Source organism: Mastomys coucha, unplaced genomic scaffold (assembly GCF_008632895.1).
Source record: "Mastomys coucha isolate ucsf_1 unplaced genomic scaffold, UCSF_Mcou_1 pScaffold19, whole genome shotgun sequence".
Taxonomy (NCBI): Eukaryota; Metazoa; Chordata; class Mammalia; order Rodentia; family Muridae; genus Mastomys; species Mastomys coucha.
Window position 1 is genome coordinate 19,115,364 of NW_022196901.1, and position 22,754 is coordinate 19,138,117.

General features: G+C 53.9%; 2 protein-coding genes across 11 annotated transcripts; one reads left to right on the forward strand and one right to left on the reverse strand.

Annotated features, from left to right (window-relative positions):
* Positions 1–9: 9 nt before the first annotated feature.
* Positions 10–18,248, forward strand: Slc4a2 (solute carrier family 4 member 2). Of its 5 annotated transcripts, none has more exons than XM_031380149.1 (23): positions 10–354; positions 3,668–3,781; positions 5,850–6,012; positions 6,125–6,369; positions 6,455–6,573; positions 7,811–8,043; positions 8,317–8,459; positions 9,552–9,732; positions 10,899–11,034; positions 11,133–11,298; positions 11,431–11,545; positions 11,660–11,844; positions 11,966–12,191; positions 12,578–12,793; positions 12,873–13,021; positions 13,107–13,301; positions 15,864–16,115; positions 16,419–16,508; positions 16,594–16,760; positions 17,105–17,358; positions 17,447–17,616; positions 17,763–17,936; positions 18,031–18,248. In XM_031380149.1, the coding sequence occupies exons 2-23, from the start codon at positions 3,731–3,733 to the stop codon at positions 18,109–18,111; spliced, it is 3,711 nt and encodes a 1,236-aa protein (XP_031236009.1). In that variant the 5' UTR covers positions 10–354; positions 3,668–3,730; the 3' UTR covers positions 18,112–18,248. The 5 variants fall into 5 exon arrangements, with proteins under 5 accessions (XP_031236009.1, XP_031236008.1, XP_031236007.1 ...); XM_031380148.1 differs by having other exon boundaries at positions 11–571; XM_031380147.1 differs by lacking the exon at positions 10–354 and adding an exon at positions 1,391–1,592.
* An 87-nt stretch (positions 18,249–18,335) lies between these two features.
* Fastk (Fas activated serine/threonine kinase) lies at positions 18,336–22,549 on the reverse strand. Of its 6 annotated transcripts, XM_031380157.1 has the most exons (11): positions 22,364–22,478; positions 21,665–21,685; positions 21,187–21,550; positions 20,561–20,740; positions 20,288–20,427; positions 19,477–19,690; positions 19,219–19,378; positions 19,022–19,113; positions 18,814–18,949; positions 18,622–18,736; positions 18,336–18,549 (listed from the first exon to the last, which is right to left on the reverse strand). In XM_031380157.1, exons 2-11 carry the CDS (start codon positions 21,674–21,676, stop codon positions 18,442–18,444), a joined length of 1,521 nt encoding a protein of 506 aa, XP_031236017.1. In that variant the 5' UTR covers positions 21,677–21,685; positions 22,364–22,478; the 3' UTR covers positions 18,336–18,441. The 6 variants fall into 6 exon arrangements, with proteins under 6 accessions (XP_031236017.1, XP_031236012.1, XP_031236014.1 ...); XM_031380152.1 differs by lacking the exon at positions 21,665–21,685 and having other exon boundaries at positions 21,187–21,597; positions 22,364–22,549; XM_031380154.1 differs by having other exon boundaries at positions 21,187–21,685; positions 22,364–22,474.
* Positions 22,550–22,754: the final 205 nt, after the last annotated feature.

Sequence of the window (22,754 nt, forward strand, 5' to 3'; positions counted from 1 at the left end):
CGGAGGCTCCCAGTGTGCCCCGCTCTTGTTATTATTCCTTTTCTGTGCTCACAGCCTTCCAGAAAAGGGCCGCTCCGGGACTATGCGTTCCAGAATACAGTGAGGGTGGGGGTGGGGTGCTCTCCGCTTGAAGTTTGCGTTTGACGGCCTAGATCCCGAACGCTGTCGGCCCAGCTCTGACCTGGTTGGGTGTTTTGAGTCACCAGCGACCTCCTGACAGCTTCAGCATTAGTTTTCACCTCTCCCTAGGCCACCTGGTGACCCCAGGACTGATTGGGGAATGATTCTGAGCGATGTCTTACTGCTGATGACCTCACAGGGACCAGCTGACCACAGGGCTGGGCAGCGAGACAGGTGTGCCCCGTTAGAGTCTGGATTTGAGTGGAAGGACACACGCCAGAGTCCCCTCTTTCTGCTGGGCCCATTTTATCGTCTCGAAACCCACCGGACTCCAGCGGCTCCACTTTGACATGCCGAGGCCAGCTGACTGGAGCCTGGGTGTCCCCCAGATCCCAGTCTTCAGAGCAGGCCCACTGGAGTCAACCAGGGTGTGGCCCACGAAGACTGGCAGGTCAGTTACTTCCCTCAACAGACAAGACCACAGACAGATGCTACACTTGCAGCAAGCAGCCTTTACCTCACCCTATAAAGGAGCTGATTATAGATTTTCGTGCACTACTCTCTAATTGTCTCATGATTGCATTCTTGAGGGCTGTGAACCGGGCGAAAATGGCCCCAAACAGCATTCCTCAGCGCCAGAACCAGAGTAGGCGCTAACCGTTTGTTAAATTAACTCACTTAAATATGAGTGCTTTTGCATAAACAACATTGAAATTTGCCCACGTGGCAGACTGAAGACGCATAAAGTGCGTCTTCATCTGAAATCATTGATAATTTAGTTGAGAAAACAAGGTGACACGAAGGGTCTTTAAAATAGAGGTATCGGCTGTGAATAAGGTTCCATTCGGCACGGAGGTAGTTCTAGCGAAAGTGAGGAGTCTTCAACAAGTTGTCTTGTTTTCCTTTAGTTCAGGGTCACGGCCACCCAACTCCAGCGTCATTACCCCTCACATTCGCCTGCCACCCGTTCTCGCAGGCAGACACCGGGGCTTTCTTAGAGCCAGTAGTGTTATTTGGGGCGGAGGCCCTGCAGAACCTTAGCGTCAAAAAATCTGTGATTCAGCTCCCTGCGCCTCAATTTCCTGGCCTCGATCCCCAACGTAGAGACAGAGGTGGCTCACTAAAGCCAAGAGAAGGCGTCCCCGGAGCCTCGCCGCGGGTGGGGGGTAACAGCCCTGGTGCCGCCCGCTGTGTCGGGCCGTGCCTGGGAGCGCGCCCCCGCCGCGGAGGCTCGGCGGCTGCTTTCCGCCTCTCAGCTAGCCGCGCCGGGGGCGCGCACGGCGCGCTGCGGGGGGCGCGCACGCTGGAGGCTGGCCTGCCCGCGGCGCGGGGGAAAGTTGAGTTGGGAGAAGTTGGGAGCGGCGGGGGCGCGCCCCGGGGTGGGCACCGGGAAATCGTCGGGAGCGCGCGAGGGTTCCGGAGGATCGGGGGAGACCCGGAGACCCCCGGGACACGAAATCTAGAGCTAGCGGGTAAGCAGTTAGGTGGCGGAGAGGGAGGGTGAGGGCCGCGGAGGAGGGGGGGCACTGGAGACTCGGGCGCCGAGGGAGTGGAAGTGGAGGAAAGGGCGGGGACTGGGGCGCAGGGAGCGAGGTTTTAGGGAGAAGGATGGGGAGGCAAGTACGGGTCAGAAGCGAGATTCTGGGGTCCGCCTCTTAAGTTACCTAAAGGCAAGGTGCCGCGCCCCCTGTCACCAGGAGGGGGTAGTCTCAGGGAGCTGCTGCCTTCAGCTCGCTCTACCACTCCCGGGCGGGTTCCAGACGAACCTCTGCCCCAGAAACTCGCCAGTTTGGGGGTTGCCTGGGACCGCAATCCCCCGGATCTCGGAATTGAGAGGTGGAGCCGTGAAAAGGGTTGGCGGGTCAGGTCAGGACAAGAGGTCAGACAGAAGGGGGAGCAGCTGCGTGAAGGTGGGAGGGACGAGCCTGAAGTTTGAGTCCTAGGGGGCCGCCTTTTCTGTAGGGAGCTCCTTGCTTGGGTGTGGAGGGAGCGCTGCCTCAAATCTGGGTCCATTTTATCAAACTCTTTCCGCCCCCACCAGCCCCACACACAGCCAAGAGCTGTGGAATGTACGAATTCACTTGGGGAATGGTTAATGCCCAAGTGGGGGTCCGGACTCCTAATCCCTTGGGCTGGGGGAGAGAAGCTAATCCTTCGGGCCCGTCGGGGCTGGTCCAGGGAATGTGCCCCCACTAGGATTATCGGTACCGATGCCCTGGACAGAGGCTGCTTTGTATTCTACGACAGCAGGGAGGGGGGCATGGGTAGAGGGAGGAGAGCTTGGTGGTGGAACACACTGAGGGCAAAACCTGGAGGTGGGAGTGAGCACCTGCAGGTTGTGAACACAGATTCCCTATACCCCTCCTAGACCAGGTCCCCTCCCTGATTCCTCTCCCCCACAACGAAGGGCCCTGGCTGAAGGCCTGCTTAGGGGGGAGGTGGAAAGAGCAGTCAGCTGAGTTGGAGTTCTTGCCAGGAATGTGTGGCCCAGACTCCCCACCCTGGGCTGATCCCCCCAGACCTCTATTATTTGACCCTATACTAGCCCATTCTCATTGAGGTGGCCATAAATCAGGCAATCTCATAACTCCAGCAGCACTTAAGCAGCTTAGTGTTGTTCCCTTTAGAGAGCATTGGGTGGTGCCCTCGCTGTGCATGGGCACCCCAGTTTGCACTGGTGGGGTTCCCTCTACCCCCATCACAGCTCGCAACCTACAGTCATGGTCAGGAGGGCTGCCCTGCCACTCAGATTTTCCTGGCCCAGGGCTAGGGAGGGAAGGGATAGAGAGACTGCCCCCTCAGGGTTTCTGTGCCCACCCCCTGACGATGTCACGTGCCCCTCCCCCATTATAAGCCCGCTGTCCAGCTCCTCCTTTCTTCCTACTGAGTGAGTGGAGCTGGGTTCCTGTTCTGACTGGGGAGCCTGTTTCTGTCTTATGTCTAGGATGGTAGTGCTGCTGGCCCAGCCTTGCAGGGGCACCCCCTTCTGCCCTTGAAGACCCCCTTGCTTTCCCTTTTGGGTTCTCTCCAAAGTTCTTTCTAGTCCCTCTCCTTTCTGTTTGGGAAGCCAGCCTCCCTGGCCTCCACACCCCTCTTGCTCTGTGGGGTGTCTCATTCCCTACCACAACCCTTTCTGGTCTCAGGCTCACCTCCAGGGGCCTTGGTTCCTGTTCCTGTCTGGCTCTTCACTCCCAGTCTTTCTGTCTCTTATCATTCCCTCCCTCATCTCTCCTACTTTCTTTCCAGGGCTAGGCCTTGACTCCTTCCTGCCTCCTTTTGTGCCTCTTTCCTTTCTCTCTGTTCTCTCAGCTGTCTTTGTGCCAGCCACTTTTCCACAGTCCAACTCTGGTCTTCTCTTCCCATACATACTTTGCTCTTTGTTCTTGCTTCCTCTAAGGGGCCACTGTGGGGCCCTTCATAGTCTAGGAGGATCTTGTACAGTTGGAGACTCCAGAGCGGCACACACCTGAGGCTCTTTCCTTCCTCGACCCGGGCTGGGGGCTGGCCTATTCCTCACCAATGGTGACTAACCCTTTCCCCCACTCAGGTTATGCCTCCTCCTTGTTGCCCTCAAAGCCGAAGCGACAGCGAGAAGGGCTAAGATTTGGCCATGAGCAGCGCCCCCAGGCGCCCCGCCTCGGGCGCAGATTCTTTGCACACGGTAAGCACTGCCTGCAGGTGAGCTGGCCCAGGCTCTAGTGGGATGTGTGTGTGTGCGCGCGCGCACGTGTGTGTATGTGTGTGTGTATCTGTGTGCATGCGTGCACATGCGTGCACACAGAAACTACAAAAGAAGAGGCTCTGTTGGATTGAGAAGCACACCCATCCACATCCAGACTTTGCCGAGTGTGTGAGGATGTCAACTGGGGAACGGGAGGGACAGGTGTCCTACATTTGTTTGAAGAGTTGAGGACAGTTTAGTTGCAGTTGGAGGAGTTTGAGGACCCTGGCTTTTAAACCCTGTTAACTTTGATTGGATCTTAACAGCATAGGCCTTCAAGGAGGTCTACACACACATACACATACATACACACATACACATACACACACATACCACACACATACACATACATACACACACATACCACACACATACACATACATACACACACATACCACACACATACACATACACATATACACACACATACACATACATATACACACACATACACACACACACACATACACACACACACACACACATACACACACACACACACACACACACACACACACACACACACACACACACACACACACACACACACACACACCCCAAGGCGCTAGTTAGAGCTTGCCGGCAATGACTGGCCCCGCCCCTGGCCCACGTGCTATCCAGGCCCGCCCTCCCCATTCCTAATGTGGCCACTACCCCACATGTCCCTCTTCTGATTTTCCTAAGAAGTCTAATGATTAACTCCGGTGGCACAATCAGCCGCATTATATTGGTCACTGTGGCCCATCTGGGCACGTGACTGGGAAGGGACACCGGTTGGTGCCCTCCCCCTTCTTCTAGGTTCACCCCTGCCGCCATGGACTTCCTCCTAAGACCTCAGGTTCGAGGAGATGACCCATTCCCCCTCCCCACAAGCTCCTTGGGAGCTGCTGCCTTGCTAGCTCCCAACTGCTTCCTCACTGTGGCTTCCTCCTGCCCAGCTGCTTCTAGTGGAAATGGGGCAAGTGCTTGGGATAGTCTGCTGAAGCTGTGGAGAGATGGGCTAGGCAGCACCTCCCTTCTCCAGTTCCTTGTCCGTGCCTGCCCTACCTGGTTTGTTTGTTTGGTTTTTTTTTATGTGTTCCCCACTTGTACCCCTGCATGTCTCCCCAAGACTGATCCTCCTCCCTAGCTCTTCCTTGCTGTAGCAGCTGGCACTGCCACGGAAGGGGCGGCATACCCTGGCCTTTGGAGGTCTTGATGCCCTTCAGGTCCTGGAGCTCTTGAGCAAATATTTGGTGGTGGCGCCTGGAGCTGAAACCTGCTGGGGGTGGGGTGGGCAGGGGGCTGGACCAATGCCGCTGGACCTGCTGGGCCAAGCTGCTGGTCGGATAGCCAGGCTGAGTTTTCCTGCAGTTCTGGCCTGCACTGGCCTCGCTGGTGCTGTCAGCTGCTGCACTCCCGCAGGATGACTCAGGTGGGGGTAGTGGGGGTGGGGTGAGGGGCGGGGCTGGCAGGCTGGCTGTGAGGAGAGGGTAGTGCTGCCTGCCTGCTTGCCTGCCTGCCTGCCTGCCGACATGGGCCTGTGTGCTGCTACGGAGGGGATGGGGGCTTTTCCGGGCAAGCAGGAGCATACATTCCTGTGTGGGCAGGGGTTGATTTGACTCAGATCTACTCTGGGGCAGTTAGCATAGATGCCTTCCGAAGAAGTTTAAGGCTCAGCAGTTATCCTCCAGCCACAGTAACAAGGAAGCTCACATTCTGCCTGGTTGCAGAAGGGCTAGATGGGGAATTCTGTGGTGTCTTCTAGTGTGGGCCTGCCCTGGGTTGATTAGGCCCAAGTATACACACAAGGAGGGTAAATGCTGGCGAGCTAGATCCCTGGCATTGGAGGCCATAGTTATTGAGAATGTGGGATTAGGTCCCTACATTTGAAGGGATAGGTTGCTGTACATGACTCAGTTTGTGTGTTGCTGGCATTACTGGATCTCAAAAGTTCTGAGCAGGTCAGGGATTTTGGGTACAATTCCCAGTGAACCCCATGTCTTCTCTCCACACTTTCTTCTCACAGCCAGAGCCAGAGAGCCTGAGCCCCGGAACACCTGGGTTCCCTGAGCAAGAGGAAGATGAACTTTGTACCTTAGGTGTGGAGCGATTCGAAGAGATTCTCCAGGAGGCTGGATCCCGAGGAGGAGAAGAGCCAGGCCGCAGCTATGGAGAGGAAGACTTTGAATGTGAGGAGGGAGGCTGAGGGATCAAGTTAGGCTGTCCAACAGCGAATGGGCAGGGTAATAGTGGGAGAGAGGATGCTGGGCCTTCGTTCAGTCAAGCCCCTCCTCCTTGCAGACCACCGCCAGTCCTCCCACCATATCCATCATCCACTATCTACCCACCTACCTCCTGATGCCCGCCGTCGCAAGACTCCCCAGGGCCCAGGACGGAAACCTCGGAGGCGCCCTGGAACCTCTCCCACTGGAGAGACCCCCACTATTGAGGAAGGGGAGGAAGATGAGGATGAAGCCAATGAAGCTGAAGGGTTCAGAGCTCCCCCACAACAACCATCTCCTGCCACTACACCCTCTGCAGTTCAGGTAAGTGGTACCTGTGCCCCGGGGAGGGGAGCTGTCTGCAGAGTCCTAGCCTGGCCTTACCTTTCCATATGGGTTCCTGTTGCAGTTCTTTCTCCAAGAGGATGAAGGTACAGAAAGGAAGGCAGAGAGAACTAGCCCATCTCCCCCTACACAGACGCCCCACCAGGAGGCAGCTCTCCGGGCCAGCAAAGGGGCACAGACAGGGTAAGTACACTATTCTCGGAGTGTCCCAAGTAGACATCCCCTCACTAGAGTGGGGAGGAGGTGTGAAGTATGGCAGGGGCCTGAGCTAACCAGGCTAGGTCCCAGGCCTGCCTCTTATCAGCAAGACCTCACAGCAAGGCTGTGGAGTGAGTGGGTGCTGAGGAGGGGACAACATGACAGCATGGAGCTCACTGGCCTTGACAAGAATTACAGAGTGGCCGGGTGGTGATGGCGCACGCCTTTAATCCCAGCACTTGGGAGGCAGAGGCAGGCAGATTTCTGAGTTTGAGGCCAGCCTGGTCTACAAAGTGAGTTCCAGGACAGCCAGTGCTATACAGAGAAACCCTGTCTCAAAAAAAAAAAAAAAGAATTACAGAGTGGCTTAGCAATCTAAGCTGCCCCCTTCCCAGCACTGGCTTAGGCACTGGACCAAGGACAAAGTACATGCTGGAGCCCCCTCTTGTTTCTGGGAGTTGCCAGTGCACCCATTTGGAAAGCAAATGTCACCACATGAAGTGGTAGTGGAACACCACTGCATCCGGTAATCCAGCTCCAGCAGAGTCCGTACCAGTAGTAGATAGGAGTTTGGGAGCACTAGCCAGAGAAGGCTTCTAGGAGGAAATGACTTTGAATGACACCTCAAGGTTATGACTATCAGGGTGCCAGGCAGTGTGATGTGTGATGGGAATAAAGGGCATGGTGCCCCTCTAGAGAGCAAGTGTGTAAGCTCACTGCATGCCAGGCTGGCAGGGGAGCAGGTGGGAGCCACAGGGCAAGCCTGGCACAGAGGAAGGAAAGAAGCAGGCAAGACTGGCACAGCAAGCATGGACTGAGTGGATGCTGGCATTGGCAGAGAATTCGCTGGAGTGTCTCTGAGGGGCAAAGCGTTGTTATCTGCTACAGTTTCAAAGCTCATTTCCAGGTTAGAGGGGCAAGGGAACGAATGAATGTTGCTAAATACTAGGTTAAATTTCACCTTCTAAAACATTCAGCAGTGCTGGCTTTTGCCCACATTGTGAGGAAGGGTTCTGTCCAGGTGAGCCTTGTGGAACTGCTGGGGCTGTATAGCTATGAAAGGCTGGTGCTGGGCTTCAGGTATTGGCTGTGGGCTTTCAGAAGCCTCAGTCTTCCCATATGCCTGCCTTCCAGGAGTGGAAGCCAGGCGGGCCAAAGTACATGTGGTTTTCTGCCTGGGAAGGAAGCTGACTTTAGGGGCTCATGGCTGTTCTGTCTGCAGAACTATGGTGGAGGAGACGGTGGCAGTGGCCAGTGGCACAGCTGGAGGTGACGATGGAGGCGCTGCAGGGCGTCCCTTGACCAAAGCCCAGCCTGGACATCGAAGTTACAACCTTCAGGAGCGAAGACGAATTGGCAGTATGACAGGGGTGGAGCAGGCACTGTTGCCCAGGGTCCCTACTGATGAAAGTGAAGCTCAGACTCTGGCCACAGCTGACCTTGACCTCATGAAAAGTGAGTGCTGCTGGGACCTACAACAATCTCATCCTTGGTGGGACACAGGATAAGAAAGGTAGGGCTGGAGAAGTGGCTCAGCGGTTAAGAGCACTGACTGCTCTTCCGAAGGTCCAAATGCCAGCAACCACATGGTGGCTCACAACCATCCATAAAGAGATCTGATGCCCTCTTCTGGTGTGTCTAAAAACAGCTACAGTGAACTTACATTTAATAAATAAAGAAAAGAAAAAAGAAAAGTAAGAAGCTGATCCTGGTTCTACTCTCCCCCAGGTCACCGATTTGAGGATGTTCCTGGGGTACGGCGACACTTGGTGAGGAAGAATGCCAAAGGGTCTACACAGGCTGCCCGGGAAGGTCGAGAGCCTGGCCCCACACCTCGGGCACGTCCACGGGCCCCCCATAAGCCCCATGAGGTACACCTGTCTACTTCTTGTCTTCCATCTCCTCCCCTTCCACCGAGCAGACATCGTGCCCCAGAGCTGCCTCAATTAGGGATGGCTGCCCACTGTATCCTAGGGCAATATGATCTCATGTATGGTACTGTGTTTCACAGCTGAGCCTTCAGTGAGGTGTGTGCCATGGCCACCTGTTGGTCGGCTACAGTGAGTGGTCTGCAGGAGGACATACAGAAGAACCTTCAGGCTCCTTCCATGTTAACACTTCATTTTCAAAGCCCAACCTCCCTGCTCAGTTGACCCTTCCAACAGCTGGCAAAGGTGGTAGGCCAGGTGGTGTCAGCCATAAACCAGCTCTGTTCCTTGGCCAAGGTTACTTGGTTATTTAGGGACACTGCCCATCTTAGAGTGTAGGGCTCTGAACTTTGACATAGTGTGTGTTGTTTTTAAATGTTTTTATTGAAGTATAATAGCACTATAGTAAATTGCACCTGTACTGAGTGTCCAGTCCAAGGTCATGTTGTACCCATGCCACCCAGATGACCACTGCCCAGCTACAGCCTGTTCCGACCCTCAGCAAGTCCTTTCCTGCCACTACCCTGGCATTGTCCTAGAGAGGTGGCTGTCCCCTGGCATTCTTATTTGCAGTTTTTCAGGGAGGGAGGCTGAGAGAGATGGAGGGGGTCTCATTTTGTAGTCTAGACTGTCTTGGAATTCACTTTGGAATCCAGACTGGCCACAAACTCAAGGCAGTTCTGCCTCAGCCCTCGGTGCCTTGGCATCCTGAGAGCTGGGACTACAGAAATATTCCACCACTCAGCTGCTGATAGTCTTGTCAGTCCTGTGTAGGTCTCCAGAAGCCCATGGCTTCCTCGCATGGTGACTCCACTTGGCTCTATGAGCCCTGTTCACAGACTTGACTCAGTCCTCTAGCTGCCATGGATATTTTACACACAAGGGAAATTCACATCGAATTAGTCAGTCGTGCATGCCTGTGCACCATCACCACGGCCCATGGTCACCCGCCCCTTCTGATGCTGCTGCTCCAGAGCTAGATTCCCAGCATCCTCTCACACTGTTCCCTGCAAGACTTTCTCATCTCATCCCAAGGTGTTTGTGGAGCTGAATGAATTGCTGTTGGATAAAAACCAGGAGCCTCAGTGGCGGGAGACAGCCCGCTGGATAAAATTTGAGGAGGATGTGGAAGAGGAGACGGAGCGCTGGGGGAAGCCTCACGTGGCCTCACTGTCTTTCCGCAGCCTCCTGGAGCTCCGCAGGACACTGGCCCATGGTACACTTCAGTTTACCTGCTACAAGAACTCTTTGCTTCTAGCTCTATAACTGAAGCTTTTCTTTTTAGGTACTAAAATGACTTGAGAGTAAAAGTTTTTATGGAAAAATGACTGAAATTCCTGGCATGCCTTGTTAGCATACTTTATTTTAGAGATATGTCTCAAATACCCCAGACTAACTTTGAACTCACTGTGTAGCTGATAACTCACCTTGAACTTCTTATCCTTCTGCCTTTACCTCCCGAGTCCTGGAATTACTGGCATGTACCACCACACCCAGCCTCTGTTAACATCTTAGAGGGGCTGGGAATATGACCTAACCTGTACGGCTGTCTTGTCTAAACGTCACTAAAAAACTACAGGTGCGGGACTCCAGTGCACTTGCTTCCTCCTTCCTGCTAGGCAGTCACTCCCAGTTGTTCTTTGAAAGGCTGTTTCTAAGCAGCTGAGGACTGAGATCTCTGCTGTTGGAATTGTTTCCAAACAGAAAGCGAATAGGCTACAAGTGAGGTTTCTGGGCTTTGGGTGAAAGGCCTGAGGGAGAGCTTTATCTCTTAGGCTGTTTTGGCTGCTGAGAAGCACTGAGACGATTTATTCCTTAGTTCTTTGTTCTGGAAAGTTGACCTTGCCAGTCTGGTAGCTTTTGAAAGGAGTTTCATTTCTATATGCCTTTGAGTGAGCAGCAAGCCTCCACTGGGCTTGCAGAAGTGAAGCAGGAAGTCTGGGAACTTTCGGTTGATCCCAGGTTGCCATGTGAACCGGGCCACAGGCCAGCTGGAACATGAGGGAGATCTAGGACCCTGGGAACATCATGGGGAGGCAGCACTGTGGCTTAATAACAGGAATAACGTTCTAACATCGAAGAGGACATAGCTAGAGTGGGTGCCTGGGTAACCTAAGCTGGGTGCTCCTTGGATAGGGCATCAGATAACTAAACCGTGATAGTTTCAGTCAGCCTCCTGTAGTATTCCTAGGAGGGGAAAGGATGGGGACAAAGAGGTCAGAAAGATAAATTGGTGGAGGCTTTAGAGCAGAGCTGGCACTCAAGTTCAGGCCCTGGCCTATACTACCTGGCTGCCCAGCCTGTCCTCACTTTCCTTCCTATCTGCCCCTACTGTTGTTACTGGTTCTGGGGTGACACGTTCTCTCTACCACCTTATGGCAGGAGCTGTGCTCTTAGACCTCGACCAGCAAACCCTGCCTGGAGTGGCCCATCAGGTGGTCGAGCAGATGGTTATTTCTGACCAGATCAAGGCAGAGGATAGAGCCAATGTGCTCCGAGCTCTTCTGCTGAAGCACAGGTATGGCCTTCAGGCCAGGAGAGCTCAGTTGCATCCCGCCTGCCTGGCCCTAGCCCCAATGTGGCCTTTCCTGATGCTCAGTGTCCTCTGTCCACTAGCCACCCAAGTGACGAGAAAGAGTTCTCCTTCCCCCGAAACATCTCAGCCGGCTCTCTAGGCTCTCTACTGGGGCATCACCACCCCCAGGGGACCGAGAGTGATCCTCATGTCACTGAGCCTCTCATTGGTGGTGTTCCTGAAACCCGACTGGAGGTGGATAGAGAGGTGAAGGGGAGTGGGTCCTGCCTAGGGGCTGGCAGGAGGGTCTGAGCAAACCCAATGTGAAATGCAGCTAAGGCATGTGGGAGGTGCTGCTTGAACTGAATTCTGCCCTGTTCCTTCCACCCCAACCCCCAGCGTGAGCTACCACCACCGGCCCCACCTGCAGGTATTACGCGCTCCAAGTCCAAGCATGAGCTGAAGCTGCTGGAGAAGATCCCTGAGAATGCAGAGGCTACAGTGGTCCTCGTGGGTATGTGAGGAGAAGCTAGTGGGTATTAGAAGCTGGGCTTTTGGGCCATCCTGGACTTGGAAAATGGAGGGGTCCTGCTACCTGCTGTTGCCCATAGTGGTTCCATGTCCCTAGGCTGTGTGGAGTTCCTCTCCCGCCCTACCATGGCCTTCGTGCGTCTGCGGGAGGCTGTGGAGCTGGATGCAGTACTAGAGGTGCCTGTGCCTGTGCGTTTCCTCTTCTTGCTGCTGGGCCCCAGCAGTGCCAACATGGACTACCATGAGATTGGCCGATCCATCTCCACCCTCATGTCTGACAAGGTCAGCTGTTTCTCCTTAACCCTTTCCTGTAACCCTGCGCCAGCCACTAACCTTGTCCAGCCCTAGTTCCCAGCCCCTGCTCCCCTCTTGTATACTCCCTGATCCCTGTCTGCTTGGGCAGCAATTTCACGAGGCAGCCTACCTGGCGGATGAACGGGACGACTTGCTGACTGCTATCAATGCCTTCCTGGACTGCAGCGTTGTGCTACCGCCTTCCGAAGTGCAGGGCGAGGAGCTGCTGCGTTCTGTCGCCCATTTCCAACGCCAGATGCTAAAGAAGCGAGAGGAGCAGGGCCGCCTGCTGCCCCCTGGGAGTGGGCTAGAGCCCAAGTCTGCCCAAGATAAGGGTACGCCCGCCCAAATGGGCCTGGGCCAGGTGGCATTACTTTATGGAGGGAGCTCGTGGGCAGTGGACAGCCTGTAGGCACCTGACCAGAAGCCAACTACATTGTCTCTGTCTGTAGTCAGTATGGTCTGCGTCCATGGAGGAGGGCCTGATGGGGTGGCTGGGAGTCTCTGTCTGTAGTCAGTATGGTCTGCGTCCATGGAGGAGGGCCTGATGGGGTGGCTGGGAGTCTCTGTCTGTAGTCAGTATGGTCTGCGCCCATGGAGGAGGGCCTGATGGGGTGGCTGGGAGTCTCTGTCTGTAGTCAGTATGGTCTGCGCCCATGGAGGAGGGCCTGATGGGGTGGCTGGGAGGGTCCACAGGCCCTGATGGAGGCCTGGGTTGCAGCACTCCTGCAGATGGTAGAGGTGGCAGGTGCAGCTGAAGATGATCCCCTTCGGAGGACAGGCCGGCCCTTCGGGGGGCTGATCCGGGACGTGCGGCGGCGCTACCCCCACTACCTGAGTGATTTCCGTGATGCGCTAGACCCCCAGTGCCTGGCTGCTGTTATTTTCATCTACTTTGCCGCCCTGTCTCCTGCCATCACCTTTGGGGGGCTACTGGGTAAGGAGAGGTTTTAGTGGGAGTGGCAGATGTGCACCGGGCCTGGCCAGGTGCTGACCTTGCTCCTTTCCCCCTCCAGGGGAGAAGACAAAGGACCTGATTGGAGTGTCAGAGCTAATCATGTCCACAGCACTCCAGGGGGTGGTCTTCTGCCTGCTGGGTGCTCAGCCACTGCTGGTGATTGGCTTCTCTGGGCCTCTGCTGGTCTTTGAGGAAGCCTTCTTCTCCGTAAGAGCTCTTTCTGTCCTCCTTGACTGTCCTTCCCAGATGTGGCTCCTGGCACCCCTAAGGGCTTCCCACTTTTCCTGTTCAGTTCTGCAGTAGCAACCAGTTGGAGTACTTGGTGGGCCGAGTGTGGATTGGCTTCTGGCTGGTGTTCCTGGCCCTGCTCATGGTGGCTCTGGAGGGAAGCTTCCTGGTCCGGTTTGTCTCCCGATTCACCCAGGAAATCTTTGCCTTCCTCATATCGCTCATCTTCATCTACGAGACCTTCTATAAGCTGATCAAGGTAGGCATGCATGGGGTACAAAGGAACCTGGGGCATCCTGTCTCATCCTTAATGCAATTCTATTTATTATCTGTGTGTGGAGTTCAGAGGGCAACCCAAGGAAGCTGGCTCACTCACCTTTTGATGGACCTCAGGTTGTCAGGCTTAGCATCAAGCAGTTTTACCCACTGAGCCATTTTACTGGCTTCCGTCCCGCTTGCTTTTCTCACTTTATGTCTATATATGTCTTGCATCTTGGTTATTCCTTCTGGACTATAGGCCAGGCTAGTCTGACATCCCCTGGAGTCTGTTCATGAACACAGAGTAACATGGAGTCAAGAGAGGATTGGAGGAGGTGGGTAAACCAAGAAGCCACTGAGAGTGTGGCAGAGATGAGATACAGTGCTACAGCTGGCCTGCTGGCCCTACCCCAACCCCATCCTTCCCATGGCCTCATCACCATCGACACTGAGCATCACATCAACCTTTTCAAAAACTCACAGGTTTTTAAAAAAGATTTATTTATTTTATATATTTGAGTACACTGTTGCTGTTTTCGGACACACCAGAAGAGGGCATCAAATCCCATTACAGATGATTGTGAGCCACTGTGTGGGTGCTGGAAATTGAACTCAGGACCTCTGAAGAGCAGTCAGTGCTTTTAACTGCTGAGTCATCTCTCTAGCCCCAAATTCACGTATTTTTAATAACAAGGATAACATACACTTAGAACCTAAGAATGTAAAAATGAGGGCCCAGAGGTGGTATACTCAGTAACAATGTGGATATCCAACACACACGCATCTCACTGAGTCCTGGCTCTCTATGCTCATGACTTCTCTCCTCTGCCTTCAGAGCTCAGTCTTGGCTCTGGCTCTCTCCCACTCCTGCCCCCTCTCTATCTGAGGTAGCCTTATGCTTGCTTATACCAGACAGTCTAGTCTCAGACTAGGTCCTTTGCATTGATTTCACTTTGTCTCAAATTCTTTATTATATACATCACGCTTGCTCAACATGAGGCTGAACAGTTGGTTTCTAGCGATTCTGAATATTTTCTAGATATCTACATGTGACTATGAAAATATTTGACATTTTTAAATCTGACATTCTGAACAGGCATGTATGTGAAGAGAAACATTGTCATCCATGGATACAGACATTTAAGAAGCTGCTCTGAGACATGGTGCGAGCAGCCTTCGGCCAGTGACAATGAAGATAGTTACTTCTCAGAATGCCATGATAGGGCTAGGATCTTACCTCAGTGGCAAAGTGCTGGCTGAGCAAGGGCAAGGCCCTTCATTGGGTTCTTAGCTCCAGAAAAAAATAAAAACTAGAGTCAAAATGCCATAATAGTAAAATAAGCTTAAAGAAGGTAGTTTGGACTGGGCAGTGGTGGCACACGCCTTTAATCCCATTACTTGGGAGGCAGAGGCAGGTAGATTTCTGAGTTCAAGGTTAGCCTGGTCTACAGAGTGAGTTCCAGGACAGCCAGGGCTATACAGAGAAACCCTGTCTCAAAAAACCAAAGGGGGAAAAAAACAAAAAGAGAAAAAGAAAAATGTAATTTGGGTTTTTTGGAACTCATAAAATTAACCGAGAAACTTGTGCAGAGTATTGGGCTGGATGCAGGCATGCACCTTTGATCCCAGCACTCCAGCAAAGGGGGCAGAGGCTGGTACATCACTGTGAGTTTGAAACCAGCCTAGTCTACATAGTGAATGCCAGCCAGCCAGGGCTGTCTCAAAAAGGGAAAATGAAATATTGGTAGAGGGCCAGCAAGATAACTGACTGGGTGAAGTTACTTGCCACCAAGACTGATGACTTGAATTTGATCCTTGGGACCCACCTAATAATAGGAGCACTGATTCCCAAAAGTCATTGCAACCTTTACAGTGGGTGCCATGGATGGCACATGCATGCCCCCCCCTGCATACATACAGACACACATATGTGCATATATGTATACATACATTCACATAAATATAATAAATGTAATAAAAGAAAAAAGTAATATTGGTACAAAAACCAATGAACTAAGTGACGTGAAAGTAGTTTCCACACATACATGCAACACCTTGTATATCTATGGTCAGACCCTGTGCATGTGAAGTTGTGACAGTAACATTTTTTTTTTTTGAGATAATGATTTAGTGTTAACTTAAAATAGACTGGATCAAGTTTTTGAAAATATGGAACACTGCAGGGCAGTGGTGGCACATGTCTTTAATCCCAGCACTCGGGAGGCGGAGGCAGGTGGATTTCTGAGTTCAAGGCCAGCCTGGTCTAGTGAATGAGTTCCAGGACAGCTAGGGCTATATGGAGAAACCCTGTCTTGAAAAACAAAACAAAACAAACAAACAAAAAAAAAAAACCCCAAAATATGGAACACCGGAGAGTTGCATATCATCCCTTGCACAGGACCATTCTGATCTCTATCCAGTTTTAGTACATGTGCTGCTGAAGCAAGCACCAAGTCATTTTCTTAACCTGGTAAGACAAGTTTCTAGAAGGCAGGCTACCATAGCCCGCCAACACCCAGCATGGCCCCAGCTCAGCCCATGGTCCTGTGTGACTCTTTTCCAGATCTTCCAGGAGCACCCCCTCCATGGCTGCTCAGTCTCCAACGACTCAGAGGTAGACAGCAGCAGTAACAATATGACTTGGACAGCAACCACACTGGTGCCAGAGAACAGCAGCACATCTGGGCTGTCTGGGCAAGAGAGGCCCCGGGGCCAGCCCAACACAGCCTTACTGTCGCTAGTGCTAATGGCTGGCACTTTCTTCATTGCCTTCTTCCTGCGCAAATTCAAGAACAGCCGGTTCTTCCCTGGCCGGGTATGTGGGTTTGCAGACTGGAGGAGCTGAAGACAGGAAGGGGATGGCTTGGAAGTATCGAGGAATTGCATGGGATAGAAGGCCTCTGAACGGCCGGGTGGTGGTGGCACACGCCTTTAATCCCAGCACTTGGGAGGCAGAGGCAGGCGGATTTCTGAGTTCAAGGCCAGCCTGGTCTACAGAGTGAGTTCCAGGACAGCCAGGGCTACACAGAGAAAACCTGTCTCGAAAAACCAAAAAAAAGAAAGAAAAAGAAGGAAAAAAAAAAAAGAAGGCCTCTGAACATGGTGCTTGCCCTCTTAGATCCGGCGAGTAATTGGGGATTTTGGGGTGCCCATTGCGATCCTCATCATGGTGCTTGTGGATTACAGTATTGAGGACACCTACACCCAGGTAAGGAAGGGGCAGTCTCCACCCCTTTGGCTATGGTGTTCCACTGAGGACCCTCCATGAACAGCACACTGCCTCTGCCTCGCAGAAGCTCAGTGTGCCCAGCGGATTCTCAGTGACAGCCCCAGACAAGCGGGGCTGGGTCATCAACCCCCTTGGAGAGAAGACCCCCTTCCCTGTGTGGATGATGGTGGCCAGCCTGCTGCCTGCTGTTCTGGTGTTTATCCTCATCTTCATGGAGACGCAGATCACCACGTGAGCCATCCTAGCTAAGGGAGCAGGTCCTTAGCCAGACTCGGGGATATGGGACCTATTGCCACTGGGCCCTGAATGCCAGGCTAAGTAGCTCCTTTTCCAGGTAACAGAAATGTCACTGGTATTAGCTGGGGTTGGACAGGGCACAGGCATTGCAGGCTAACCTAGCAGGGCTTGCCAGGAGAAATCCTGAAGGTACAAAAAACAAAAGTTCAGTTCTGTGACAGAGGTCCAGTCCCAGTAGGATGGACAGAAACCACCAGAAACCAGCTGGGCCATGCTGGAATGATATGCTCTCCCATGCTGTGAGTAGCCTGAGTTTCACAATGCCTCCCTCCTCCCAGGCTGATCATCTCCAAGAAAGAGAGGATGCTGCAGAAGGGCTCTGGCTTCCACCTCGATCTGCTGCTCATTGTAGCCATGGGTGGCATCTGTGCCCTCTTTGGCCTGCCTTGGTTGGCTGCTGCCACTGTCCGCTCTGTCACTCATGCCAATGCACTCACTGTCATGAGCAAGGCTGTGGCACCTGGGGACAAACCCAAGATTCAGGAAGTCAAGGAACAGCGGGTGACAGGGCTGCTGGTGGCCCTGCTTGTGGGTATGCTGCCTATCCTCTGCCTCACCTTCTATGAGAGGTCCCCAGGGTTACCAACTGGAGGGGACCGACTGTTTGCTCCCTTTCCCAGGCCTCTCTATGGTTATTGGGGACCTACTGCGGCAGATCCCCCTGGCTGTGCTCTTTGGCATTTTCTTATACATGGGAGTTACTTCCCTTAATGGGATCCAATTCTACGAGCGGTTGCACCTGCTACTCATGCCACCCAAACACCACCCAGATGTTACCTATGTCAAAAAGGTTAGTTCCTCAAACAGCTTGTTGCCTCCTCTGTACAGGGGAGCTCTGGAAATAGTAGTACTTCATCTCCCGGGGGGGTCGGGGGGAAGGACACTCGTCCTCTTAGCTGGGATGTATGTCTAGGCTCACCTCATCTCTGCCTCCAGGTTCGGACCATGCGGATGCACCTGTTCACTGCCTTGCAGTTGCTCTGCCTGGCTCTGCTTTGGGCAGTCATGTCCACAGCTGCTTCCCTGGCCTTCCCCTTCATCCTCATCCTCACAGTGCCTTTGCGCATGGTGGTACTTACCCGAATCTTCACTGAGCGAGAAATGAAATGTGTAAGCACCCCTGACCCTCTTTTCTTTCTCCTTCAGTCCTCTCTCCCACGATTCCATAAAGGTCAACCCTTCTGTCCTTCCTCTCTCCTCACAGCTGGATGCTAATGAGGCAGAGCCAGTGTTTGACGAGTGTGAAGGTGTGGATGAGTACAACGAGATGCCCATGCCTGTGTAGCTGCTGTCCAGAGGCACAGCAGAGGGACTAAGGGACGGGGGCTGGGGCTCCCCTCCTCCTGCCCCTCCTCATTTTTATTTAAGTGAATAATTTAAAGCCCCCCTTTCCCCACCTGCAGTAAAGTGCTTCAACCCCAACCTAGGCTTGGTCTTGTGTCTTTGGTGGGGTCACAAATGGAAAGAGGTGGTGGCCCAGCCCTGTTTTCCCAGAAACGAGATTCATCATCAGGAAGGAAAGGGATTTTAATGAAAAAAATAACAGGGAGCCAAAGTGCAAATTGTCCACCCTCCTCTCCATAGGGGATCCATCCTGAGCCCTGTGTCTACTCCCTCACCCACCCTCAGGTCCCCAGCGAAGACCTAAGGCCTGAAGCTTTTGCCTTAGGTAGCTCTTGAGCTGGGGCAGGCCTCTCTGAGACTCCAGTTCTTCAAATGGCAGCTGTGGAGAGAAGACAGGTGGCAGTGGGTTGGCTATAAGAACACACATGGGTAGGGCGGGACAATTTCTCACCGGCAGGAGTTGGTAGCCCATTAGGCCCAGGTGCCGCTCCCTCAGGGCCCGAGAGCCCAGCAGCACCCTGCCATCTCGGCAGAAATGCCAGCGTTCTCGAAGCATCAGCACCACCCTGAAGAGCAGGGGACTTGGCTCAGGCTGCTGTTGGACCAGCAGCCAAGGCTCCCAACCCTGTTTCATTCTCCTTACCTTTGGGTAGGGTCTTGGGTTGTGGAGTTAAAGTTAGCCTGGTCCCGTTGGCAGGACCGTGGTGGGTAGGGCAGGAAGGGGTCTTGTGTCCTCATAGGGAGCACAGCACCAGAACTACCCACACAGAGTAGAAAGTCTGCAGGACAGATAAGCCTTAGCCTTGCTACAGCTTTAAACTGTTAGCCACCCCGTCCCATCCACACCTCACCTGTGCAGTAGCCTGGAGGAACAGTCAGATCCTGACGGTATTTTTCTTCCCCTAACAGCTGGCGCAGCCCCTCAGCTACCATGTCCTTGTGACTAAAAGGAAAGAACAGTGGTAGAGGAAACGTATTCTTCTATTAGGAGATACTGGCTCTGGCTTTCCTACTCTGCTTCTGGGGCTGCCCCTCCCCTATAGCCCACCTGTATTTGCAGCGTGCACGATCAGTGATGAGGGGCTGTGGGAAGATGGGCACTCGCTGCCTTTGGGGAAGGCGGGGGCCTTGGTATCCTGGGAGTTCAAGCTCCACAGCCGTGTCAAGAAGAGAGAGGTAGCGTCGCACAATCAGAGAAGGAGGGGTGCCTGTTGGGAAGCAGGGACTGGGGGACACTGGGCGGCTGACACCTGGGCATGCCCCTGCCCTCCAGCCCTTGGCCCCACCAGCCACTCTGTGTGCATACCATTGATGTGGTTGATGAAACTGGAGGAGAAGACAAACTGCAGGGCTCGGAGGGGCAAGCACTGCAGCTGGCAGAGTGACATCAGAATGTTGACTGTGGCCAAGGGTGCCACTTCTGCTTCCCGAGCCAGGATCCTCTCAAGACAGGGCATAAACTGCTGCTCCAAGGGCATGTAGTTCAACCTCCCAAAAGGCAAGACCAACTTCTGTACCACCTGCAGAAAAAGGAAGCATTATCCAGCAGGAAACACTGCTCTGTGTCTTTATTTTCTCCCATTTGAGACAGGGTCTTTCTATGTCTCTAAAGCTAACCTGGAACTTGCTATGCAAACCAGGCTGGCCTTGAACCCAGAGTCACCTGCTACTGCCTCTACACCAGGATTAAAGGCACATGCCACATGCCAAGCTCTCTGGCATGTTTGGTAAGACCTCAGGGAGGCCTGGTTCAGTCAGTAAGTGCTTTCAAGGCAGAATGCCCTCCATAACAGCACACGCCCTAAGCTCTGCAGCTTAAGCAGTCTTGAGCTACAATACCATAGTGGGAGCATAACATAGGGGTATGGCTCACAGGACTAGAGCAGAAGTAGGCAGCTATTCAGGAGCTTTGGAAAACTTCAGGGCCCTAAACATACTACTTTACTGATTATGGGAGTTGGACAACCAGTGAGCAAGAGACAGATGTCCTGGGGTAAAGAACACAGCCTAGCTGCAATGCTTGCTCCAGAAGCCAAACAAGCAGGATAGGGGGCTAGGCCTAACCAAGTCCCGGAGGACAACTCAGAGAAACATGGAAGGGTGGGAGGCCAGCCCACCTTGCTGCTGAGCTGGGCTTCCTGAACCACCAGGAAATGAGCAATGGCTTCCAGAAGCTGGGGTTCCCGCAACCGGTGCCGGGCCAGGTGCTGAGCCAGAAGCACCATTGCATGAGGAGTCAGTTCCTCTGGCCTTGCCTCTGTGAAGAACAGCCCGTCATACTGTGCCTTCAAGGAAGACCCCTGTGGGCCAGATTGCACTCCAGCCCCAGTGGTTCATCCCAGTGGCTTCATCTCATCCCTTGCCTCCCTCTTGCTTTTAACCCTTGGCACCTGCCAGGCTTCTGATCAGATGCTGACGAGGGTACCGCAGGAAATGGGGGCAGCTCAGGGCCGCTTCCAACCTTTGACCACCATAGATGGCAAGCTGATGTGGGGAGGGTGGCTTTGGAGGGACACGGGACCTTCGCTCCTGTTCGAGGGCACACAGGAGTGGTCCATCTGATGGAAAGCCTAGGAAGGAGAGGGACAAAGACCATCCTGGTAAGAGAGCTGGGGTATGCTATCTTGCCAAGTGGAGTGAATGAGTCCCCAAATTCCTTGTCATCATTTCTTAAATGGGAAAATACTTGTGGAGTGATATGGTATCATGTGAATATGAGGTATCAACAGTGTGTGGGGAAAGCCTTATACAAAAGTCATCTTGTGCCAAGTATGACAAACTGTACCTCTGTGGCTTCCTAGAGCACTGTATTAGGAAGAGCCTAGTGCCCTGCAGTTAGAAAGATGCTGCTGGAGTTGGATATCCACTGTGGATACAAGAGAGAAATCAGCAAGTGTGCCTGGGGAAGGGCCACTACTGGATGGGAATCTGACAGTTATCAATGGCTTGAGTCCTCTACTGCTCTCTCTTCCTCTGCTCTTCCCTAAACACCCACACCTTCCAATACCCTCCTCACCAAGTAAGACTGCAAGGTGTAGACACACATGGATGGTGTGAACGTCAAAGGAGGGGCAGTTTCGGATGATGAGCTGACTCAAGTCCTGCAGTGTGGCCTGCTCCACAGGAGAGGGCCTAGGCTGAGACACCAAGAGCTGGCCCAGACGACGAAGTGCCACGGGGTAGTGATGAGCTCGCACCTTGGTGGGGTTCTGGCTCAGCCATCGCAGTAGCTCCCCAGGGTTCCGTGCCTGTTCCAGAAGCCGTTGAAGGCCTTGTACAGGGCCTCCTCCAAAAGGCCGGTCCCTGGACTTGCTGGGTCCCAAACAATAGGGCTGTACTGGTGGGATGAGCAGCAAACCAGACAGCCGAGCAGGGGAAGTCTGGGCAGAGAGCAGGATTCGAAGCATGGAGCTGGGTGGTGGAGACCCTGAGGGGGTGGCCCAGAAAACCGGGTGAGGCTTCCTCCAAGGGGAAATATGCTATCTAGTCCTTACCTGACTCCCCATCCAAAGGGCCTGAAGTTAAAAAACAAAAACAAAAACCCATGTGACTGCTCTGGTATTCTTCCCCACCCTATCCCTCTTTCCCCATTCCTTGAAACTGAAACCCTAATTCTTTAATTGTGCTGAGTGCAACTCTATTCACATTTCACATGCATATCTCCTTCGATGCTCCGTGCAAGCTGATGAGGAGTCGCAGGACTGGCATTACCTCATTTCACAAGTGGAGAAAGAAGGCCCAGAGTGGCGGAGAGGTTAAGCCTGAGGTCATTCACAGGGCTAGTGGTCGCACCCAGCCTGGAGCCCCGGTGGTCCCGGCGACGAGCCCTGACGACCACCTCCCCCTCCCGCAGGAGGCGGCGGCGGGATGGGTGGAACCTGCAGGCTCTGCAGCGGGCTGGTGCTGGGTCCCATGCTGGGCGCTCCCACTTACCAGCTGTATGACCTTGGACTAAAGTCTTCGCCTCTCTGCCTAATCCTTCACACTAGTGAAATGAGAACACTGCGCAACCTCGCAGGGCACGCGCCGAGCCCGAGTGAGCCATCTGCCAAGGCGCGGAGTGGAGGGCTGTCCGAGGGAGGGGATCCCCCCACACCCTGTCCCGGCCCCAGGAGGCTAGCAGCCCGTGGCCACCGCCACTAACACCAGCTCCCGCCGCCCTCCCGAGGTCCGCCCCGCAGGCGCCACCCTACATGACTCCCCGGGCCCCGCGTAGGTCACTCTCTCAGTTGGTCTCGGGGCCCGGGAGCTGGGCTCCCCCCGCGGCCTCCTCATCAGCGGGCCACCGAGTCCGCCATCTTCCCAGCAGCCCCCGGATCGCCCCCAGACGCCAATCGCAGCCCAGCGCCAGGGCAGCGGAGACGTGGCTCCCGGCAGGCACTGCGAGCCGAGGAGTCGCGAGCCCTGCCCTTCGCTTCCCGGAAGTGTGCGCGTCGCGGGGGCGGGGCCACAGAGCTTGTCCTGAAACACGCCGAGGAGCGGAGGTCCGCTGTCCAGCCCTGGGATAGCTGGCGCGCTCAGGACCTAGGGCAGGTCCCATTCTCCTAGAACAAGGGCTCCCCATCCTCAAGCCCCACACAGACA